The sequence below is a fragment of the Mytilus edulis genome, chromosome 1 (genome assembly GCF_963676685.1).
Source record: "Mytilus edulis chromosome 1, xbMytEdul2.2, whole genome shotgun sequence".
Taxonomy (NCBI): Eukaryota; Metazoa; Mollusca; class Bivalvia; order Mytilida; family Mytilidae; genus Mytilus; species Mytilus edulis.
The window spans coordinates 14586488-14606382 of record NC_092344.1 but is presented as its reverse complement, the minus strand read 5'-3'; the positions used below and the strand labels follow the sequence as shown (position 1 = coordinate 14606382).

Genomic DNA, 19895 nt, shown 5'->3' with positions numbered 1-19895 from the left:
AAAGAGACCGGAGAAGTAGGACTCACATACCAAGTTTAACTCTCGTTAATGTGATATTAGAAAAAGAATTTTCGATTTGATGGAAAAAATATTCTTAAATAAGTTAAAAACATATTAAAGTTAATAATGTGGAAATGTAAAATAACTTCCTTACATGCATAAAGTGTTGACCGGAAAAAAATACTATATGAATACATAATAAGATCAATTAGAACAAATGTTAAGATTTATAACATTACATATTAAAACAGGAATTATACCTAAAATGTTAAGACTCATAACATTACATATTAAAACAGGAATTATACCTACAATGTTAAGACTCATAACATTACATATTAAAACAGGAATTATACCTACAATGTTAAGACTCATAACATTACATATTAAAACAGGAATTATACCTACAATGTTAAGACTCATAACATTACATATTAAAACAGGAATTATACCTACAATGTTTAGACTCATAACATTACATATTAAAACAGGAATTATACCTACAATGTTTAGACTCATAACATTACATATTAAAACAGGAATTATACCTGCACGCGTTATTTTTAGGTGTTTTTTTGAACTGTCAAGCGATGATCGACTGGATGGTATCTTGTGGTGGTGGGGTCAACATTTTATATATTTATATCACAACTTCATTTACAATGTACTGATTTGACAATTATTCATGTGGTCACTACTTCTTTCAATACACCATTTGTTTTATGTATATGTATATAGGTTTACTTTTCGACTTTTATATTGGTGTAATATATATATATTTGTTGCTTTGACCTTTCTGTGAGACTACATAGATTTAAAAACTTTGTATTATGTCTTTCCTTATATTTGGATTAAATCTATCATATACGAGATTTATTTTTTCCTTGTGTGATACATACTTTGCATATACATATTGTAAAAACATTTCGAACTTTTATCATCACACGAAACTTCACTTTATATATTTTGGACAAAGACGTTTAAAAGATAGTTAAGTCATTTAAACTATACATTTAAACCTATCCTTGCTTTGTTTGCACCTCAACTTGGCTGGCTTCCAGATCTACACTTTGTGAATGAAAGAAAGGCGAGGTATTTAAATAGTAATATTTTTACAAATTCAGTGTGATTTAGTTAAACTATATATCATATGTCCGTATACACTGTCTCTTTGCCCATACCCTAGATGTCGGGACTGAAATGAATGACAACAAACCGGTTTTATATTAAGACTAGAGCAATCGCCCTAGCATAACATCTATATCTTTGAAAGTGAAAGACGTCGCACTAAATCTATCTCTGGTCAATCTTTATTCTCAAAGCCCGTCTATCATCGAATAATAAGATTAACATTCTTGTCTGGCCATATGTAAATATATAAGAAAACACCTGTGGTGAATCGTTTTTGATCAGGATTATAAATCCACATAGTTATTTGTAACACGAAGACAGGATAGTGATTCTCCAATCAGACACAGTTGATATATCAAGAGTTCGGTAAAGGAATATGCGCGATAAATTGAAATTCTTTTTTTTTTGGAAATAACGATAATGATTTTTATTACATATATATACTGCTCCTTTAAGCTCATATGTGTTTTGACCGGCGTAGGGTTAGATATCGTACCTGCGCTCATACAAATTAGAATAAAAAATCTGAGAGCATTGATATGATACATCTGTTTGAAACACACGCAATGACTAAAAGGAGTTTCAGGAAAACTTATGAAAGCGACAATAAAAAAAAAACCTGAATGGTATGAAATTTAGTCTTTAGTTTTTTCCTCTTCTGTTTTAAAAATTTTTCGAGCTAAAAAGTCGATAAAAGGGCAAAAAGCCACCGCTTTTTTCACAATTTCTTTTGGACGTTGGGGTGAACTATCGTTTGTCACTCTCCCGGCGGGTCCTACGTCCCCGAAATAGTCCAAAAATATGTTATGTTATCGTAATATGGGTGTTTTACAATGTTGTTGAATTAAGAAGATGCTCAACAGATTTACATGCAATGCTTATATAGGGAAAAGAATTTCTCGCAAATTTTAAAATCCGATTACCGGCGATGTTAAACAAATTGTAAATCCAAATTATCTTCGTGAGCTCATCAGATAGGAATTTTAACTGCAGCATAAAAAATATAAACTATAAGGCTTTTATATACATGTCAACCACTTTGAGTATTCCAACTGCCTTTTTAGAAAAATCATTACAAACGCTGAAACCAACGAGCGATAAAATACCCACTGTATAAGTTGATGATAAAAAGATGTCTTCATGTCATCAAATTGGTTTTTTGTTTGTTTGTTTGTTTAAAGTTTCTCTGATATTCTACAGAAACACTACCGTAATAATGTCATTCCAGGTATGGATATAAATCGTATATATCATTATAATAATTCTCTGTGATTTATGATTTGTTTTATGAGCTAGAAAACTGTATTCTGTTTTGTTTTCTTTATGCCATTGTCAGTTTGTTTTACACTTCTGGGAGTTTAAATATCCTTTATTTATATTTCGCCAGAGACGATATACTAAATATATAATTATATGTCCCTGCTTTTTCCAAGGATTTGTATAGTAAGATGCAAATCCTGGCTTTTTCTTAAAATATCGTTTTTACACTGTGACATAAAAATCTATTCAAACACCACTTGAAGTTAAGCAATTAGCTTCGACTATCTCATAGTCGTTGTAATACTATACATAAAAGAACGCGTAACGAAGATCGGTTAAGCCCGGAAAATAAATAAACTTTTGAATGCAGCCCCCCGGTACTTAATCTGTTGATACAGCAGTCTTTCAATCATAATTCAATCATCGCTCCATTTCCGTGACTGATCAAGTCTGTACTGTCTGAGTTTATTTAAAACGAAAAAATGATCTGTTAACTATTATTTTTTAAAAAGCTTTTCGGTAGCTAATCCCTCTAATGAACCCCTAACGGGATTGAACACGTGCTTTGTTAATATCCGGCAAATTGCCAAAAATATTTGAACTAAAGTATTTAAAATATAGTCCTTATTTACTGCGTAATACAACAGAAGATTCTCATGTCTTTATGTTGAATAACATTTTAGAATGAAAAACTAGATGTAAAGTTAATTAATTTGTTCTGTTAATATAAAGGGCATTGCCAATCTTACAAATTGACATTACAGATTATACCGCAATAAACAGGATTGACAAGGGACTATTTTCTAAGGAATGAGTCGTCGCCATAGATGAACAAGAAAAATGGAGTTTCTATGTCTTTATCGATCTTATAGATTACCATGAAGATAGCAGTTAAAAAAATAATGTTCCTTTTGTATATATGGGAATTAGTTAGTTAAGTACTGGCGTTAAACTGTGAAAAACAGCTGCAGTCGTGTCCCGGAAGTGGGTATTTTCTGCTCGTTCTCATCTGTCAGAATGAATAATTTTCATGACGGAAAGATTATTATTGTGTTAGCATTATGAATGGAAAAGTAGATTTATTAGTGTCCAATGAGAAAATTGTGGAAGGTATCGTTAAAGACGATTGTGACTCAAAATTATTGTCATTCCTTTGTGAGAAACATTGTTTTCATTCATTCCAAAAAAGAGGTCACCGTCATTTGACCTGGTGCGCGAGACTTCATTTTTTTCATCAACAAACGGAGACGAGACTGTCGCTAGTCATATAACTTTTGTATAAAGAAGTGATCATTGGCATTTTAATACTATCATTATCTCATTATTTTAAATAAATATTATATACAGAGAAGTATACATGTAATGTGAAGTAGCACAGTGACCATGCTAACTTACCCTACATCTATGAATATCATGTTTTACATACTTTTGTGAAGTTTAAGAGATACTGACTCTTAAGCAAATAAATACAGCTTTTATTTTATTATAAAAAAATGAGTAAAAAGCTGCCTATGGCAAATGGGGAATTGTCACATGAAATTGGTGAGAATAAGCATGTTGGAAAGGGATTGTCACATGTTTCAAAAGGTTTGAAGAAGGTACATGTAACTGACATGGGACAAAAAATAACACATAGAAAAGAAAGTGCAATGCCAACAAATTCTCAAAAACAAAATCAGTCAGAAAACACCTTTCCAAAAACTTCAAGAAGTACAAGAAATGTTCCTTGGAGGACAAGACGTTGTGTGTCAGATGATATTTCTGGAAGAATTGATGTAGACAAGCATTCATGTGTATCTGGATTAAGGCATCGTACCCGTGAAGGAAGTAAAAAAATTGATATAGTGGGTAAAGATCGTTCTTTGAGTTTACCATCAGAAACCATAGAAGATGTTGCTAAGCACATTGATTCTGATAAGACCGTTAGCAGCAGAGGTGCACATGTCAAGTCAAAATTAAATGACAGTGATTTGAGTAAAAAATCTACTGATAGTAGTTCTAGTAACTGCAGTAATAATTCAGAGGAAACAAAATTCAAAATTGTTCCTTCAGAGGATAAAATATCAGTTAATAATGCTTTAAAGTTCACAACTGTTAATTTGAATGGTGGGGGTGTTGATATAAATGATGATTCAAGTGGAAGTAAAAAGCAAAAAATACAAGAAGTTCGAAAATTTACCAGATCTGTGACTATTGACAAGACTGCATTGTTTATTGATCCAGAGGGTTTGAAAACAGAATCAGATTTAAATACTTTAGATAGTAGTGTACATGTAGGTATCAGTGATGATAGTTACAAGGTTTCTAGCAAAACTTCAGAATCTTTTATTCCGGAAACTCCTTTGGAGTCTTTAGATGTGGTTCAGACTCTGGTACCAAAAGTAGATGAAACTGAAGAGAAAGCAGTGTCAACATCACCTGATGGTCGCTTTTTCAAATTTGACATAGAAATTGGAAGAGGTTCTTTTAAAACTGTGTTTAAAGGTCTTGATACAGAAACAGGAGTTGCTGTTGCTTGGTGTGAATTACAGGTATAAAATACATGTTCCAGTGTGTATATTTTACATATTGTACATTAATATTATTGTATTTAGGGTTCTCCCCAAGATTATTTACCACTACATTTTGGGTTTGGACATATTCAATATTTGCATAAATAAACCCTTGTTTACTCATCAATTATATAAAACAGATTGTTTTCTATTTTAATTTCTTTGAATGGAGTGATGATTTCTAGACTCAACTCTCAAAGCTTTATTTAATTCTTGATTCAATCATGAGGACTCATCTATTCAGTCATCAAAATTCGGATAGGGTCTGGCAGAAGGGTAATCTACATTTGTACACGCATATGTATTTGTATAAAACTTCAAAGACACAAACTTAATTCAGTCATGTATGTTTTTTGTGTAGCTTATACTTTTATCTTGTATGCAGTTGCTTAGTTTTTGTTTGACAGTTTCTGTTGTCTTTAGCCTCATTTTCATTGTTCATCACCTGCTTGATTCTATACTCTGACCTTAACCTCATTTTATAGATCATTAATCATCATTAAGTTTCTGTTGATTTGTCAGTTGTCAGTATACATGTAATTATGATACATTTTACTATAAGCATGAGGTCTGTCCGTCAGTGACCATGACCTCATTTACATGGTTCATTTATTGCATATTTGCCAACCACTGTCTGACAATGAGAAATCATGACATGATGATCATGACATGTCAAAAAGTGTGTGAAAACACTTGACCTGACTGCTACATGTATATGTTCAAATCTATGTTTATTTGTGTCAGAAGTTTCAAAATGTTAGTCCATCTACAGTCTACATTGTATTTCCAAATATAAAAAAAACCACTGCAAAATGCTCACATTTTTTTTATGTCCGTTTGTGAGATGTATAATGTTATACCATTGTCTGTCTGACCGTCCGTCATCAACCTGTCGGACATTAGCTTAAAACGCTTTAACCAATTTGCATAAAACTTGGGTGACATGTTCACATCTACTGACGTGAGCTCAATAACTTCAAAATGCTTTCACCAATTTGCAAGAAATGTTGGTTAATTGTTAATACATATGTACAACAATGTATATATCTGTATATGAGCCTGAGCTCCTCTTCAATTTTTTAAAATTTCAGATTTTACGTTTCCGAGTTTTGGGGTTTTATTCATTACTAAACATTCTAAAAGGGGGATTTTCCAGTTTTCAGACAATAATTATAGAATTCTTTGAGCAGCTTTCCTAAAATTTTTGTGAATTGTTCATATCTATTGACATACAAATGTAAGTTCCGTTACGATTTTTATAAATTTCAGATTTTAATTTTACTAGTTATGGGGTTTTATTTATTGAAAAAGGCAATAACTTAAAAATGCTTTCAGCAGTTTTCATGAAACTTTAGTAAAATGTTTATATCTATTGTTGTAAAGCTACCATTCAATTTTTATGCCCCACCTACGATAGTAGAGGGGCATTATGTTTTCTGGTCTGTGCCTCCGTTCGTCTTTTCGTCCGTCTGTGCGTCCGTCCGTTCGCTTCAGGTTAAAGTTTTTGGTCAAGGTAGTTTTTCAAGAAGTTGAAGTCCAATCAACTTGAAACTTAGTACACATGTTCCCCATGATATGATCTTTCTAATTTTAATGCCAAATTATAGTTTTGACCCCAATTTCATGGTCTACTGAACATAGAAAATGATAGTGTGAAGTTCAGGTTAAAGTTTTTGGTCAAGGTAGTTTTTGATGAAGTTAAAGTTACATCAACTTGAAACTTAGTACACATGTTCCCTATGATATGATCTTTCTAATTATAATTCCAAATTAAAGTTTTGACCCCAATTTCACGGTCTAATGAACATAGAAAATGATAGTGCGAGTGGGGCAGCCGTGTACTATGGACACATTCTATAAATTTTTGATTTTACGTCTCCGAGTTTTATGATGATGTTCTTAAAGTGCTTTGTTTTCATTATACTTTGGTGACTGATTCAGTGATAAAAATTACAAGTCACAATTTGTAAATGTAAACCTATATAGGTCAAAGTACGGCCTTTAACACAAAGCTTGGCTCACACTTAACAGCAAGCTATAAAGGGCCCCACAAATGAATACATGTATTCTTAGGAGTTGTTAACAGTTATATTTATACCAAAATTAGAGGATCAGGAAACATTTTGTGTCTATATCTCTGTATATACATGTATTATGTGCATTGAAATCTTTGAGGGGTTACACTGCATACAGTACTCACAACATCAAATATACTGAAAAATACACACTCCATGAATACAATAAAAAGGAGTTGCTGTTTTTGATTGATTGGTAGATGGTTATTAAATGTCCCGCAGCAAATATATCGTGAATAATCATTAATCAGTGTAATATTAACTCATTTTATAATATACATGTATATTTTTAAATTGTAGGACAAAAAATGGAACAAGAGTGAAAGACAACGATTCCGTGAAGAGGCAGAAATGCTCAAAGAATTGCAACATCCAAATATTGTCAGGTTTTATGACTCTTGGGAGGAGAGCACATTACGCAATAAGAAATTCATTGTTCTTGTCACAGAATTGATGACTTCTGGAACATTAAAAACGTGAGTATATTGTATATTTTGCAGTCAGTCTTATCTAGTGTTTCCTTCAGCTTTTAAAAAGGGCAGGGTAATTGTTAGCTCAGAGGGCACATTAAGCGCGATGGACAACAATTTTAGGGCACTTACTTAACATAAACAGGCAATTTCTATAAAATGGATTCATTTAAAACATACTAGTTTAATACTATAAAAAGGACATATACATCTGTAATCAATCATTAAAACAAATTGTTAAACAAGAAAAAGTGTTTAAAACATATATGATCATGTGACATGTTTGTAAACAAAAGAAAACATTTGATCAAGGAATTCATTTATTTTCTGGATTATTCTGCTTTTAATAATTTAGTTTGGATTTTTATTCATTTCATTTAAGGTACAGTCAAGCATTTGTATTTAAAAAATAGTTTGCAAAGAATTTTTACTTTTCAATTTGACAAATGTCTCATGATCGCCGTTCATTGGCTTGTTCAACCATGCAAACAATGTAAATTATGTAAATTAGAAATCTATCAGCTGTAAAAAAAAATTATCTAAGCATCACATCGATGTTTTATCATTAATCTTCTAGGCAAAACGATGTTTCTGGGACTTGGGGGATACAATCAGGACCCGTGATTAGTATCTGTATTCACTATTCAATCTATTGCAGTTTGCTAATCAGCTGATTACGAAATCGATTACAAAATGGCGACCTAGTGAACTTTGTTTTGAAGGGAAATAACTCGAGCGGTATTCATAAAATATGTCTTTCAGTACCGGTTGTTCATTACGACGATAAAGGCATGGCGTCAGGAATTTCGATAAAATTAGGGCAGGGCGTCGAGAAATCGCGGCAGGGCGCCATTACACGCCAAAACCACCTGTAGGAAACACTACTTATCATTTAGTACAGGTTTACAATTAATTCAGCCAGTCCAACCTTTTTGAAGCATCAATTTCCATAGGATAATAGGATTGAATAATTCATTGCGTTTTTGATAGTTCTAATCTGACACATATATGTACATGTCTGTTCTTTAGATTAATTAGATTGAATATTTCCCTATATTTATTAATGTCATTGAATGATGGGTTTTTATTTAATTTTTCTCTGTTTTCCACTAACAATCATGACCCTGCACATGTATCTAAATCATTGTTCTGTGGTAAAAAAAAATGATTTGGACATCTTTTAAAATACAATCATGTGACAATGACCATAGGGAAGCACAAATATTTAAAAAATGAGAAAAAAGGAAAAAAGCAGAAAACTCCTTTGTTGACAACCTCTTGTCATAACCATGTAAATCAATAAATGCTTTTTTAAGTTGCCAAAAAATCACCCTAGAACATGCAACATGATCAGAATTTTTTTACCCTTTGACAAAACAGCATGCTACAGTTTTATCAGCATCCAGACAGATTTATTGGAGCTGAAGTAACCATGTGGAATGCTGGACAAAATTATATTCACATTGATTTGGCAAGATTTTTTACTTGCCAAATGCCAATCTTGGGTTCAGGATATGTCTTTGACTGAAAGGATGGTGGTTATCAATTTGTAAGGACGTGGATTACACGGAGTAATAAGTTATTTTGAATTTGACTTAAATTGATGTCTAAATAAAAGTATGGCGCCCCACCATCATGACCATGCTCAAATCGTTTAGGAAAAACTCAGTCTGTAGATTATGTCTGAATGGGTTCTATAATATATATAAAGGCTGCTGTGTTATTGATATTTATCTCTCATCTCCTTTAATGCATATATACATCATGTACATGTAGAAATATTTTTATCACTACAGCTATATTGTATTTTTTTTTTATTATTTGATCCAGATACATTAAGAGGTTGAAGAAATTGAATACAAAAGTATTGAGGAACTGGTGCAAACAAATTTTGAAAGGACTTTACTTTCTCCATACAAGATCTCCTCAAGTTATACATAGAGATTTAAAATGTGACAATATTTTCATCACTGGACCAACTGGATCTGTAAAAATTGGAGACTTGGGACTGGCAACATTGAAAAACAAATCTTTTGCAAAAAGTGTAATCGGTAAGTTGTTAACTACTTCAAAAGTCAATGTTGAGTTATTGAATTTGCATTTATGAATGTAATAACAAATAGTTTTTTGCAGCCTTTTATTTTTATGACCTTTGTGTATATATTGATTTTGTTGCAGATAAGTTTAGGTAAGTTTAAATTGATCATACAAGTTAATTGATATTACGTGACGTAAAATGTATTTACACTGTAAAAAGCCAAAGTTTATTATTTATTTGCAAATATTAGATCTAAATTAATAAGAGAAATTTTACAATATATAAAAACTAAATGTTTATTAATTCAAAACATGTATAGGAATCTATATTTCATAAATATTTCAAGAAATGCATAATTTCAATTTTTTTTTACAAATCAAGGTTGAAGATACATATGAAAATTACAGGCTTCAGACACACTTATTGGATTTATATTTAATCATTTTCATTTTCAGTTTTATAGAAATTTAAATTGAAAAATAATTTTGTACATTATTTTTTTAATGTTAAAAAAGGAAAGATCTATCTGGCGATAATTGAAGACTGTAATCCATTTGTTCTGCAGCATTTTGATTTTTAACTTTTACCTTTTATTATAGCATCTCTCCTATTTGACTTCCTGCCTTAATGACAGAAAAGGTAAGACCACCAGGTAAAACCAATAAAATGTGAGGGGAAATATGTGTACTGAATGATCTCTATGTTAACAAAACATTCTATTTCAGAGAAGGACAACTATTGGTAAAAAATCACTAATCTTCTTTTCCCCTTCACATTTTCCCTTGTAGATTCCAGCAAATGGTACAAGAAGCATCTTCTTATACATTTAAGGTACCCCTGAGTTCATGGCTCCTGAGATGTATGAAGAGCATTACGATGAATCTGTTGATGTCTATGCATTTGGTATGTGTATGTTAGAAATGGCCACATCAGAGTATCCATATAAAGAGTGTCACAATGCTGCCCAGATCTACAGACGTGTTACCACAGTAAGTCATTGGTTTGAGAGAAAAAAAATCTGTGGATTCAAATATATATTTCATGTCATGGTGATCTTGTCAACATTTAACAGTAAAAATATAATAATGGACCATTGCATAAGATAATAAAAATGCTATGAATTCAACACAAGAATAACACCATTTCAGTGTAATCAATTACTGTTTATTTCATGTTAAATGCATTTAAGTTATATTTAACTTTTTCATGTATACAATTAACAAAACAAAAAAAGAATTTGAATTTGCAACAGCCAATGTTACAGGTATAATTCATTGATTCGAACTCAAACAGAAGGTAGAGTGATGTTATGCACATAGGTATGCAAGTTAATAAGTTATCAGTTGAGACTTTCATTGCTTTATACTTTTGTCTTTAGGGTGTTCCTCCAGATGCTTTAGAAAAGGTTGATATTCCATATATAAAAGACATAATTCAAAGCTGTATACGATCAAGAAAGGAAGAGAGGTAAACAAAGTTATATAGAAATTCATTTGAAATGAGTAGACACAATATATTTTCGTTAGAAACGCAGATCACACAACTAGCAAAACTTTCATTGTGTTGTTAAACTTTTAGGCACAATTTAAAAAGTCTTGTTATCAAGACAAGCATCAGATAGTGGGTTTTAAATATCTTACTTATTAGTCCAGTCTTCACGCTGTCAGAATGGCAGCCCAGGCTTGTAAAATTTCTCTCGGGCCTGTTAAAATCATATCTACAGGCCAATAGAATCTAACTAAAATTTGTCAAAAATTGAGCTCCGGGCCTCTAGATTTAACAGTTCATCATGAAGACTGCTTATTACTCTGGGAAGTTGCCTTAAAATCACAGGTGACTGTTTTACTCAGACTTCTTATGCACAAATGATTAGAAAAAACAACCTTTGGTAGGTCCCAGCCACATTTCCATCCACAAATTAAAAGACATTAATGTTAATTTATTTTTTCTATTTTAAAATTATTATTATCTATTGTGATGTGATATTATGTTATAATTATTTAGTTAAATTATTTAATCTTATCTTATTTTAAAGATATTCAGCGAAAGATTTACTCCAGCATGACTTTTTCTTGGATGACAATGGTTTACGACTGGAAATTGTCAAAACAGAAGATGGTGAAACAGAGTCAGTTCAGTTACAACTACAAGTGGTAGACCCTAAAAAAAGAAAGGACAAGCATAAAGAAAATGAGGCGATCCAGTTTGGATTTGATTTGAATAGTGATGATCCAGATAAAGTTGCTCAAGAAATGGTAAAAACATGTTTGGCTTTTAATAGGGATGCACATTGTATAGGTAGTCTGTAAATTTCCATTGAAAACATGTTCATTCTTTATCACTTTTTCTTTATGATTATACAGCATTGATGGTCTTTTGGTAGACAGATTGCCTCAAGTGTGGTATGTTTTTGGTTTATTCCCTGGCAAGGTCAAATTATTGATACGTTACTCCTTTGTTAGACATGTAGTATTTAAGAGTATAAAGAGCAGTCAGATAATGTGTCTGGATAAGATGATGTCTTCCAGCAGATTGTTTTCTTATGAAATACCATGTTGAAAATTTGGCTTATTGTATCTGTTGAGTACAAAAGAAAAGCATTGATTGTGCACACCTTTTAAGTATAAATTTTGTCCCCGCTTCATACCATATAAAATTTGATCCCCGTCAACACTTTTAAGTTAAACACTCAAATAATAACAAAGAAAAGAAGCAACTGAAAAATTCTCAAGTGAAACACATTAAAATCTGTTTTTAGGTAAAGTCTGGTTTCTTACAAGAAGAAGATGTCAAATTTGTTAGCAAGCAGATCAAAGACAGAATTGGTCAGTATAGAAGCAGAGGGAATGTTACAGAAAGCCATAGTAAGACAACAGAGGTAACACAAGATGGACAACATTTACCGACTCAACCTTCACAGCTGCAACATGCCCAGGAATCTGTGCAGACACATGACCTATCCCAGCAACAAGTTCAGCCTCATTCTGAATCCCATATCCCGGCAACAGCACCATATAGTACAGTTCAGACTCAGACTTCAGCTCCTGCTGTCATTCAACAAAAGTCTTTTGAAATAATTTCTGAGAAAGTGGAGCATTCATCAAGTGAACATCAGTTAGCAGAATCAGATTTACATAAAACAGACAGTCTACAAGATATTGGTAAACATTCAAACTAAAATAGAGGTTATATCAGTGAAAACTTTCTCTTTTCCTATAGACAATTTGGAGTTGTACCAAAGGGATCAATGTTTTGTTTTTGTCTGGTCTATCCTTTACTTTTTATGTGAACATAATGTTGATTTACATATATATAGTGTGAAAATTGCCTTTGTGGTCTCATAAGAGCATGCTTGCGTAGAGTTCCACAGGCTGTGAGTTTGATATAGGGATATGCTTTCTCTGAATAAAAAATCTCAGTTTTTACATATTGACATTTTTCTGGAAACAGGTGTTTGCTAATCATTTAATAGTACCATAGTTTAAAATCTTCATTTCATGATTCTCTGCTCTTTTAGTTGTTTCTTCCAAGTAGTAATATGACCATTAACATGGTTGAGAGGTATTGCTTTCATTAGTAGTAAAATCAATAAACAATTATTTCAAAATGATTATGGATAATTTGATTTTTCATGCTACTAATTATTTTGGTCATTGTATTCTAGCTTCTGAAGGTTCTCCTAGACAGAACATAGACGATTCTTCCAAAGATTTACTGATAGTTAAGGTAAGAATAACAAAATAACTAGACTCAAGTTAGTATTTAAAACTTGAAATTACTCGTAAAAACTTAAACCCTTCAGGGCTGTTCCATAAATACAAATATTGGACACTGTCACACAGGGAACATACACAACAGACCTGTTGGATTTTGCTTTTTCCACCGGGCCACCCGTGCCCACTCAAGCTATAATTTTTTTTTTTTGTAAAAATATTGATTATAAATGCTTATCTGCTTTTTTGAATTGATTTTACTTGCTAGTCTTTTGATTAAACAAAAGAAATTGCATGCCCACTCCTATGGGTGGGCAGAGTGGACAAGTTAGAAATTTTGCCCAGCCGGTGCCCACTCCCACTGAAGACGGGTGGACAAAGCAAAATCCACCTGAGTTGTAGTGAACATCTAAAGATAGTAATAAATTTTAATATTTTATTGAAGAGTGAATTTTAAAGATGAAATTACTGGACTTAAGAGAATAAATACATGTTTTTGATAATTTATACTGGCCTTGGTAAAACTGATTCTGTGCCACCTCATTTCAGTAATGTTCTGTGTTGAATTGCATATATTTTTTTTCCAGATGTCAGAGCGAGAAAGATCAGAAAGTCTTCCGTTGATTATAAGAGGTGAACAAGTACAAGATCAACAGGTATATTTCATATTAAACCAGTTTTCAGCTACTAATAACACTTACAGCATGATAAGTACAGGCTATTATTATAATATTACTTTTGATTCAAATATTAGTCCTTAAATGTTAGTATAAATGTTTTAGATAGACTAATACTATTGTAGGGCGGGGGTATCCTTCATATTATAATTATATTTTAGTTCCATTGCCATTTCAATGATTATATAAAGTAACAGTGGCAACCATGGATAAAGATGCTCTTTATCAATTTGTAAAACTGCTTGATTTTAGATCTAAAACTAATTTGAAGAAAAGTCATGTATTAGAAGGCTATTTAGAAAGTACTTTTAAGTTGAGAGTCAATACCTACCTTTTTTTAGGCATCAAAATGCCAACTCTATAAAGTTTTTATTGACCATTTTGGAAGAGAATATTGACAAAATAGTCAGTGGTCTATATATACATATGTATATTCAATTTAAGCAAATTAGCCAAATTAAAAAATCCTTCCCACCTTCCGCAATAATATATTAACATATTGTATTTATATAGATACATCAAATAATATTGTACATATACATCATAGGTGCAAGGTTCAGAAAATTCAACAAACAAACAGAATGTTTTGCCACAAGTTTCATCGACCACAAATACGGTTTTGAAGAAGGTGTGAAAAACCTATGATCCAATCAAGTTGAATCAGTGTTCTGTATCTGTTAGAATGAAATCTTATGTGGAAAATATGACAATGTCTTTAGCAATATTAGGCTACAGTTATGTGTTATGTAAAAAATTAATGATGTAGATAAGTCTTTGATTTTATTCAGTTTTTAATTAAATGTCAAAAAGAAAATTCAGTAAAATAAACATTTTTGAAATCTATTTAAAACCATAATTTGAACTTGTATCAACTTGATAGGACTTATTCTATGTTGTTTGGTGTTCACCTTCGTTAGATATTTTCTGCACCCTAGAAAATCAAATACCTACCCTTCATTTTCATACTAATACTATTGATTTATTTGTGCAAGTAGTTCAACAATGTAGAAAGTTCAGTGTATTTTGTTTATCTTTGTTTTGCCACAGACATGCATGTGGTCTTTTTTTTTTACTGCATCTACCAGTCTGTGCCAAATGACCTCTGTCTGACAGTCCTTATCAATAAAATATGCACAATTCTGGCTACTCAAAAAGATTCAATGTTCGAAGTTGTTGCAAATGTCTCAAAATCATGCATTAAAATACTGACCATGCAATAATTAATAGATATTAATAAATTGCAGACCAGATTCATTGAAACATGTAATAATTTGGGATTTCTCCAATGTAACATATTAAATCCAAATTTTTGGTCGGACAAGTTGTTCCAGTTTGCAAGACCAAATATCTGTCAGGCTTTTATTCAATTGAGCACAGACAGGCGTCACTCATGTAGGGAAAGAAGAGAGGGGATTTCTTTTCAATTTTATTTTACCCCAGATATGTATTCACTAACATGTCAAAAGATCTGTACAACAAACATCCTGTTCAAGAGTAGGAGAGAGATGGAAGACACTTTTTGTCTCGCTGCTACTTTTTCAACCTACAAATTCATTCACATTTCTAGTTTTGGCAAGGAAGGAAATTGAGTTGTTATGGTTCTTTCTTTTATTTCTTATTTCTTAGCATTTCAAAAACCACCATGTCTGATCAAATTGTTTTCAAAGTGCTTTCACTCCCACACTCTTATTTGATTTCTGTAGATGAAGTATCCTGGTGTTTGATATGAAAGATATCTCTATATGTTATAGAATGTAAATTCTGCATTTCTGAATGCCAAATTTACCTTGCTTTTTGTAAAAAAAAAAAGATTGTTTTATATAATGTATGGAATATAACTAAGCTTTAATGGTTTAAGCTGCATCTTATAACAGCTTTGTAGTATTAATGTGATGATCATTTGGTTTATAAAATAACAGTTTTTAAGGTTTTTGTTTACTATTATAATATAAATTTTTATATTTACTTGATATTTTAATGAAGAAAATTTGGTGTATGGAATGATTGTAAGGTGTATATGCCATTCTGGCAGGGTTTATCTTACCTTGACCATAACATCATTGATATTGAAGATACTTGTAGTTTTAACTATTTTAAAGACTTTCATTATAAATCAAAACATTTTCAAAAGTAAAGCAGGCAAGACATTTCAGCTTCAGCACCCTGGTTCTGTTATGTTGTAAACATTTATTTGTTTCTGTGTTATAAAATAACAACAACTTTGAAATGATGAAATGTGAAATTTTAATTTGTAAATCATGATAAAATTAGTAATTTTAACATTGTAAATATTATTAATAAGTGATGTGGAATTTCAGGGAACAAACTTAGAACAGCTCAACATCACAGCTGCCCAGCAGTTTCAAGGCAATTCCCAGAAGTCCAAATCCATGGGTCCAGTTTCAGCATCTTCATCAATGTCTGGTATATGTACAAGTCTATCTTTGGGAAATCTGAATGACGATCACTCAAATCGAGAGAGGTAAAACTAATGTACAGCCTATAAGCTCACCTTCAATAATTAACTTTTTCACATTTTAGTGTTTTATTGAAACTCCTATGCAGTTTGATTAAGGTGTTCAAGGACCTGTGCAAAATATTTTCATTTCATTCCGATCTGTGAAAAACAGCTGCCTATGTCAATGATTGATTCCTGTTCAGCTTGACATTTTCATACCTCTGTCAGTCTGTTTGTCTCATGAAATTGGGTCAAATTTAGATCACCTGTTTCAAATTCAATAGCTAAAAACATATTCTTATCTGTCCAATAACTTTTTTTAAGAGTTATTGCCCTGAAATGAATAATTTTACCATTTCTTGAAAAATATCTTTACAACTAGTTGTCAAATTTCTAAAAAAAAAGGTTAAAATTGATGATTTAGGCTTGTCCTCTTCTTTGTGACTTTAAACTATCAAATTGTGTTTTCAGTGAGAATGAATCAACAACAGGAAAGGTAGATGAAAAGAAACGTAAAACCAGACCAAAAAGACGCAAAACTCTAGAAAGATCTCCCCGATTGACAGTATTAAGTTACGATGAAGAAGAAGGAGAGTTAGAATGTAGATTAGAATTGTATAATAAAAACACAGTTACATTCAAGTTTGCAACAGCCTACGACAAGCCAGAAGAAATTGCTGAAAGCTTAGTAAGTAAAGGTTTTAGTGAAACCCTGTGTATGTTGACCCTTTGATGCTGTTCTCAATAATGATTTTATGCAACATTACCTGTACATTAGTTAATAATTATGTATGAACCACAAAATTAAATTCATTTTGAGATCTTAAGAAAGACAACTAATGATGCTTAAAATAGTAGGAGGCAACATGTTTTCCAATGCTTCTTTCTTTCAAATTTTTGTTTTGTTAAATAAAATGTTTTTAATCTACATACAATTTCCAGTCAAGACTGGTTTGTTATTAGATAGACCAATAATGTTCCTTACACAGCTGTATATACTGTTTTAGTTGAATATGATAAAAAAAAAAAGAGGATTCCCTGGATTCTATTTTTCTAAAAATTGGTTCAAAGAATCTAAATAACAACTAGTAAGAATTCAAAAGTGTGAAAATTAAGAGATTTAAATAGTGTGTCTTATAATTATCAGGTGTCTGAAGAAATTCTGCCTGGTCAGCAGTCTATCATGGTGATCACTTTGTTACGTGAGGTTATAAACATGGTTACAGAGGATCCAAAGAATGCCGTATCACAGTGTCTAAGTTACGTCAGTACACCATCATCTAGTCCTCAAACTGTGAGGAAAATTAGACCGATTTTTGACTCGGATACTTCAAAGGTATGATATGTATTTGATATTTAATAAGAATGTTCGTTGAGATGGAATGTAATCTAAATTTCTCTAGTAGAGCATAAGTAGTCACCTGATGATAAGTTAAAAGATAAACATCTAACCAGCTTTTAGAGTTTTTGTGTGACTTCATTTAGAAGTCATGCAAGCCTTGGTTATTGATGTATTAAAATGAAGGTTGAATCTTTTCACATATTCAAAGGAGTTGATATTTAAAAAGTTTTACCATTTTTTTTTACTTCAAAGAGTGGGTAAAACCTCCTCTTTTACTTTAATGTGTATGTAGGGCATTGGGTTTGCAAGTTTCATAGCTTTGATAATTTTCTGATATTTCTAAAGTCTTTATTTTCTTTTTTTCTTTTGTATAAGTTTTGTCAATTTTTTTGTTAATTAGATTACCTTAAGAAATATTAATATATGCTAACAACTCATTGAATGAAAAGACATTTTCTCCTTAACTTGAGAAATTAGATTTGTTTTAGGATGTTTACCCTTTCTTTCCTTTTATTTTTTTCAATGATAAGTCTGAACCTAAAATGAGTGCATTTCTCTCTTTCCTTATGAAAGGAATCTGTGTTCCGAAATCTGATCCGGAAGAAGATTAAGCAGAATGAACAGGTTTGTTGCATCATACGGCATACCTGCTAGTCAAATTATCATCTGTTTACTCAGGACACATTAATAATGAATGAATCTTGTTTTTTCACATAAATTAATGTACATTTTGCATCAATATAACACTTAAAATTCATACAAAAAGACTTGGAAGATGTCAAATCATTTTGGGTACCAGTATGATATCTGGAGAGAATGAAGCATTTGTTTCTTGTTTTGTGGATATCTATGTTAGCTAATCTATCCAGTTTTACATAGAGGTTGAGACATTGGCACTTAAACTCCTTGAGAAATTATGTATATGGATATACACAATACACGATAATGTTTTACCATTGTTGCCATCTGATCTTCTACTTGCAATTTTAAAACTGGCGCTTTTTTCCCCTAATATTAAATTGTTAATTTGAAAATTAACTTACCCCTACTATATACACTAGACCAATTATATACAATCCTATTTTCATACAAGAAGTATGGCAAAATCTTTTAAACCATTAATTCATTATCATATCTACCCAACATGTTTGATTATGCCTTATTAAATGAGGATTTTAAGGTCACTAGGTTAAAGGTCAAGATCACAGCAGGAGTTGAAAGACTGAAATTTGGGCATCATTTTGGTTTCCAGTAGATATATTTTGAACCTTGTGTCATCTTCACTAAGCCTGGATTTAAAATGTCTTGGAAAGAACAAGACCCTGATTAAATTTCTTGTGATTTGAATAGACTGACTTTTTTTGAAGAGTTTCATTTCTAGATAATATCAGAAATCATCTCTTTACCATTTTTTGTTGGATAATGCATCTTGGGGTAAAAAGGCAAGGTGGTAGCAGCATTAATAAGACTTGAGATTTTGACACATGATTTTCTGATAGCTTCAACAATAACACTTGTTATTAAAAACATGTACCTAATTCTGGTAATATCTTTTTAAAATATTCAATAATGAAGTAAATTGTCTGAACTTATCATTATAATCTCATGTGTTAACACAGGGTCAGTTATTAGTGATCATAACCAGATTTCCATTAAAATTATTTCAAATGATGAAATATACATCCAATTGTGTAAATTCTTTGAAGTTAGATGTAAGATGTATACACAAAGCAAATTTTAATTTTCTTAAACAGAATTCTTATAATGTACTGTGAATTCATTATTATTTGTTAAGTACCAAATTTTGTGGATTTTATTGGTTAAGGCAAACAATGAACATGATGAATCCAAATGATCTACAAATTATAATTTATAAGGTTTTGTGTGGAACTTTTGCAAAAGTGAAAAACATGAAATCAAGTTACCGCTAAAATAAGTACATGTACCCCCCAAAATAATGAATCCTCCATATAATATAAACATGTCTAAAATTAGTACATGTACCCCCCAAAATAATGAATCCTCCATATAATATAAACATGTCTAAAATCAGTACATGTACCCCCTCAAATAATGAATCCTCCATATAATATAAACATGTCTAAAATTAGTACATTTTTTGTATGTACCCCTCAAAATAATGAATCCTCCATATAATATAAACATGTCTATAATTAGT

General features: G+C 31.4%; 1 protein-coding gene across 8 annotated transcripts in view; it reads left to right on the top strand.

Annotated features, from left to right (window-relative positions):
• Positions 1-1122: 1122 nt before the first annotated feature.
• LOC139510524 (serine/threonine-protein kinase Wnk-like) overlaps positions 1123-19895 on the top strand; it is a 29338-nt gene continuing 10565 nt past the window's right edge. For 2 of the 8 annotated variants that reach the window (XM_071297120.1, XM_071297097.1), the window contains exons 1-14: positions 1123-4922; positions 7319-7494; positions 9319-9539; positions 10358-10515; positions 10905-10993; positions 11562-11781; positions 12285-12687; positions 13191-13252; positions 13827-13895; positions 14464-14544; positions 16235-16398; positions 16846-17062; positions 17522-17710; positions 18290-18340. In XM_071297120.1, the coding sequence (XP_071153221.1) occupies positions 3885-4922; positions 7319-7494; positions 9319-9539; positions 10358-10515; positions 10905-10993; positions 11562-11781; positions 12285-12687; positions 13191-13252; positions 13827-13895; positions 14464-14544; positions 16235-16398; positions 16846-17062; positions 17522-17710; positions 18290-18340 (3138 nt within the window). In that variant the 5' untranslated portion in view covers positions 1123-3884. The remainder of the gene's footprint in view (positions 4923-7318; positions 7495-9318; positions 9540-10357; positions 10516-10904; positions 10994-11561; positions 11782-12284; positions 12688-13190; positions 13253-13826; positions 13896-14463; positions 14545-16234; positions 16399-16845; positions 17063-17521; positions 17711-18289; positions 18341-19895) is intronic. The other 6 variants (XM_071297135.1, XM_071297109.1, XM_071297127.1 and 3 more) reach the window with 3 other exon arrangements.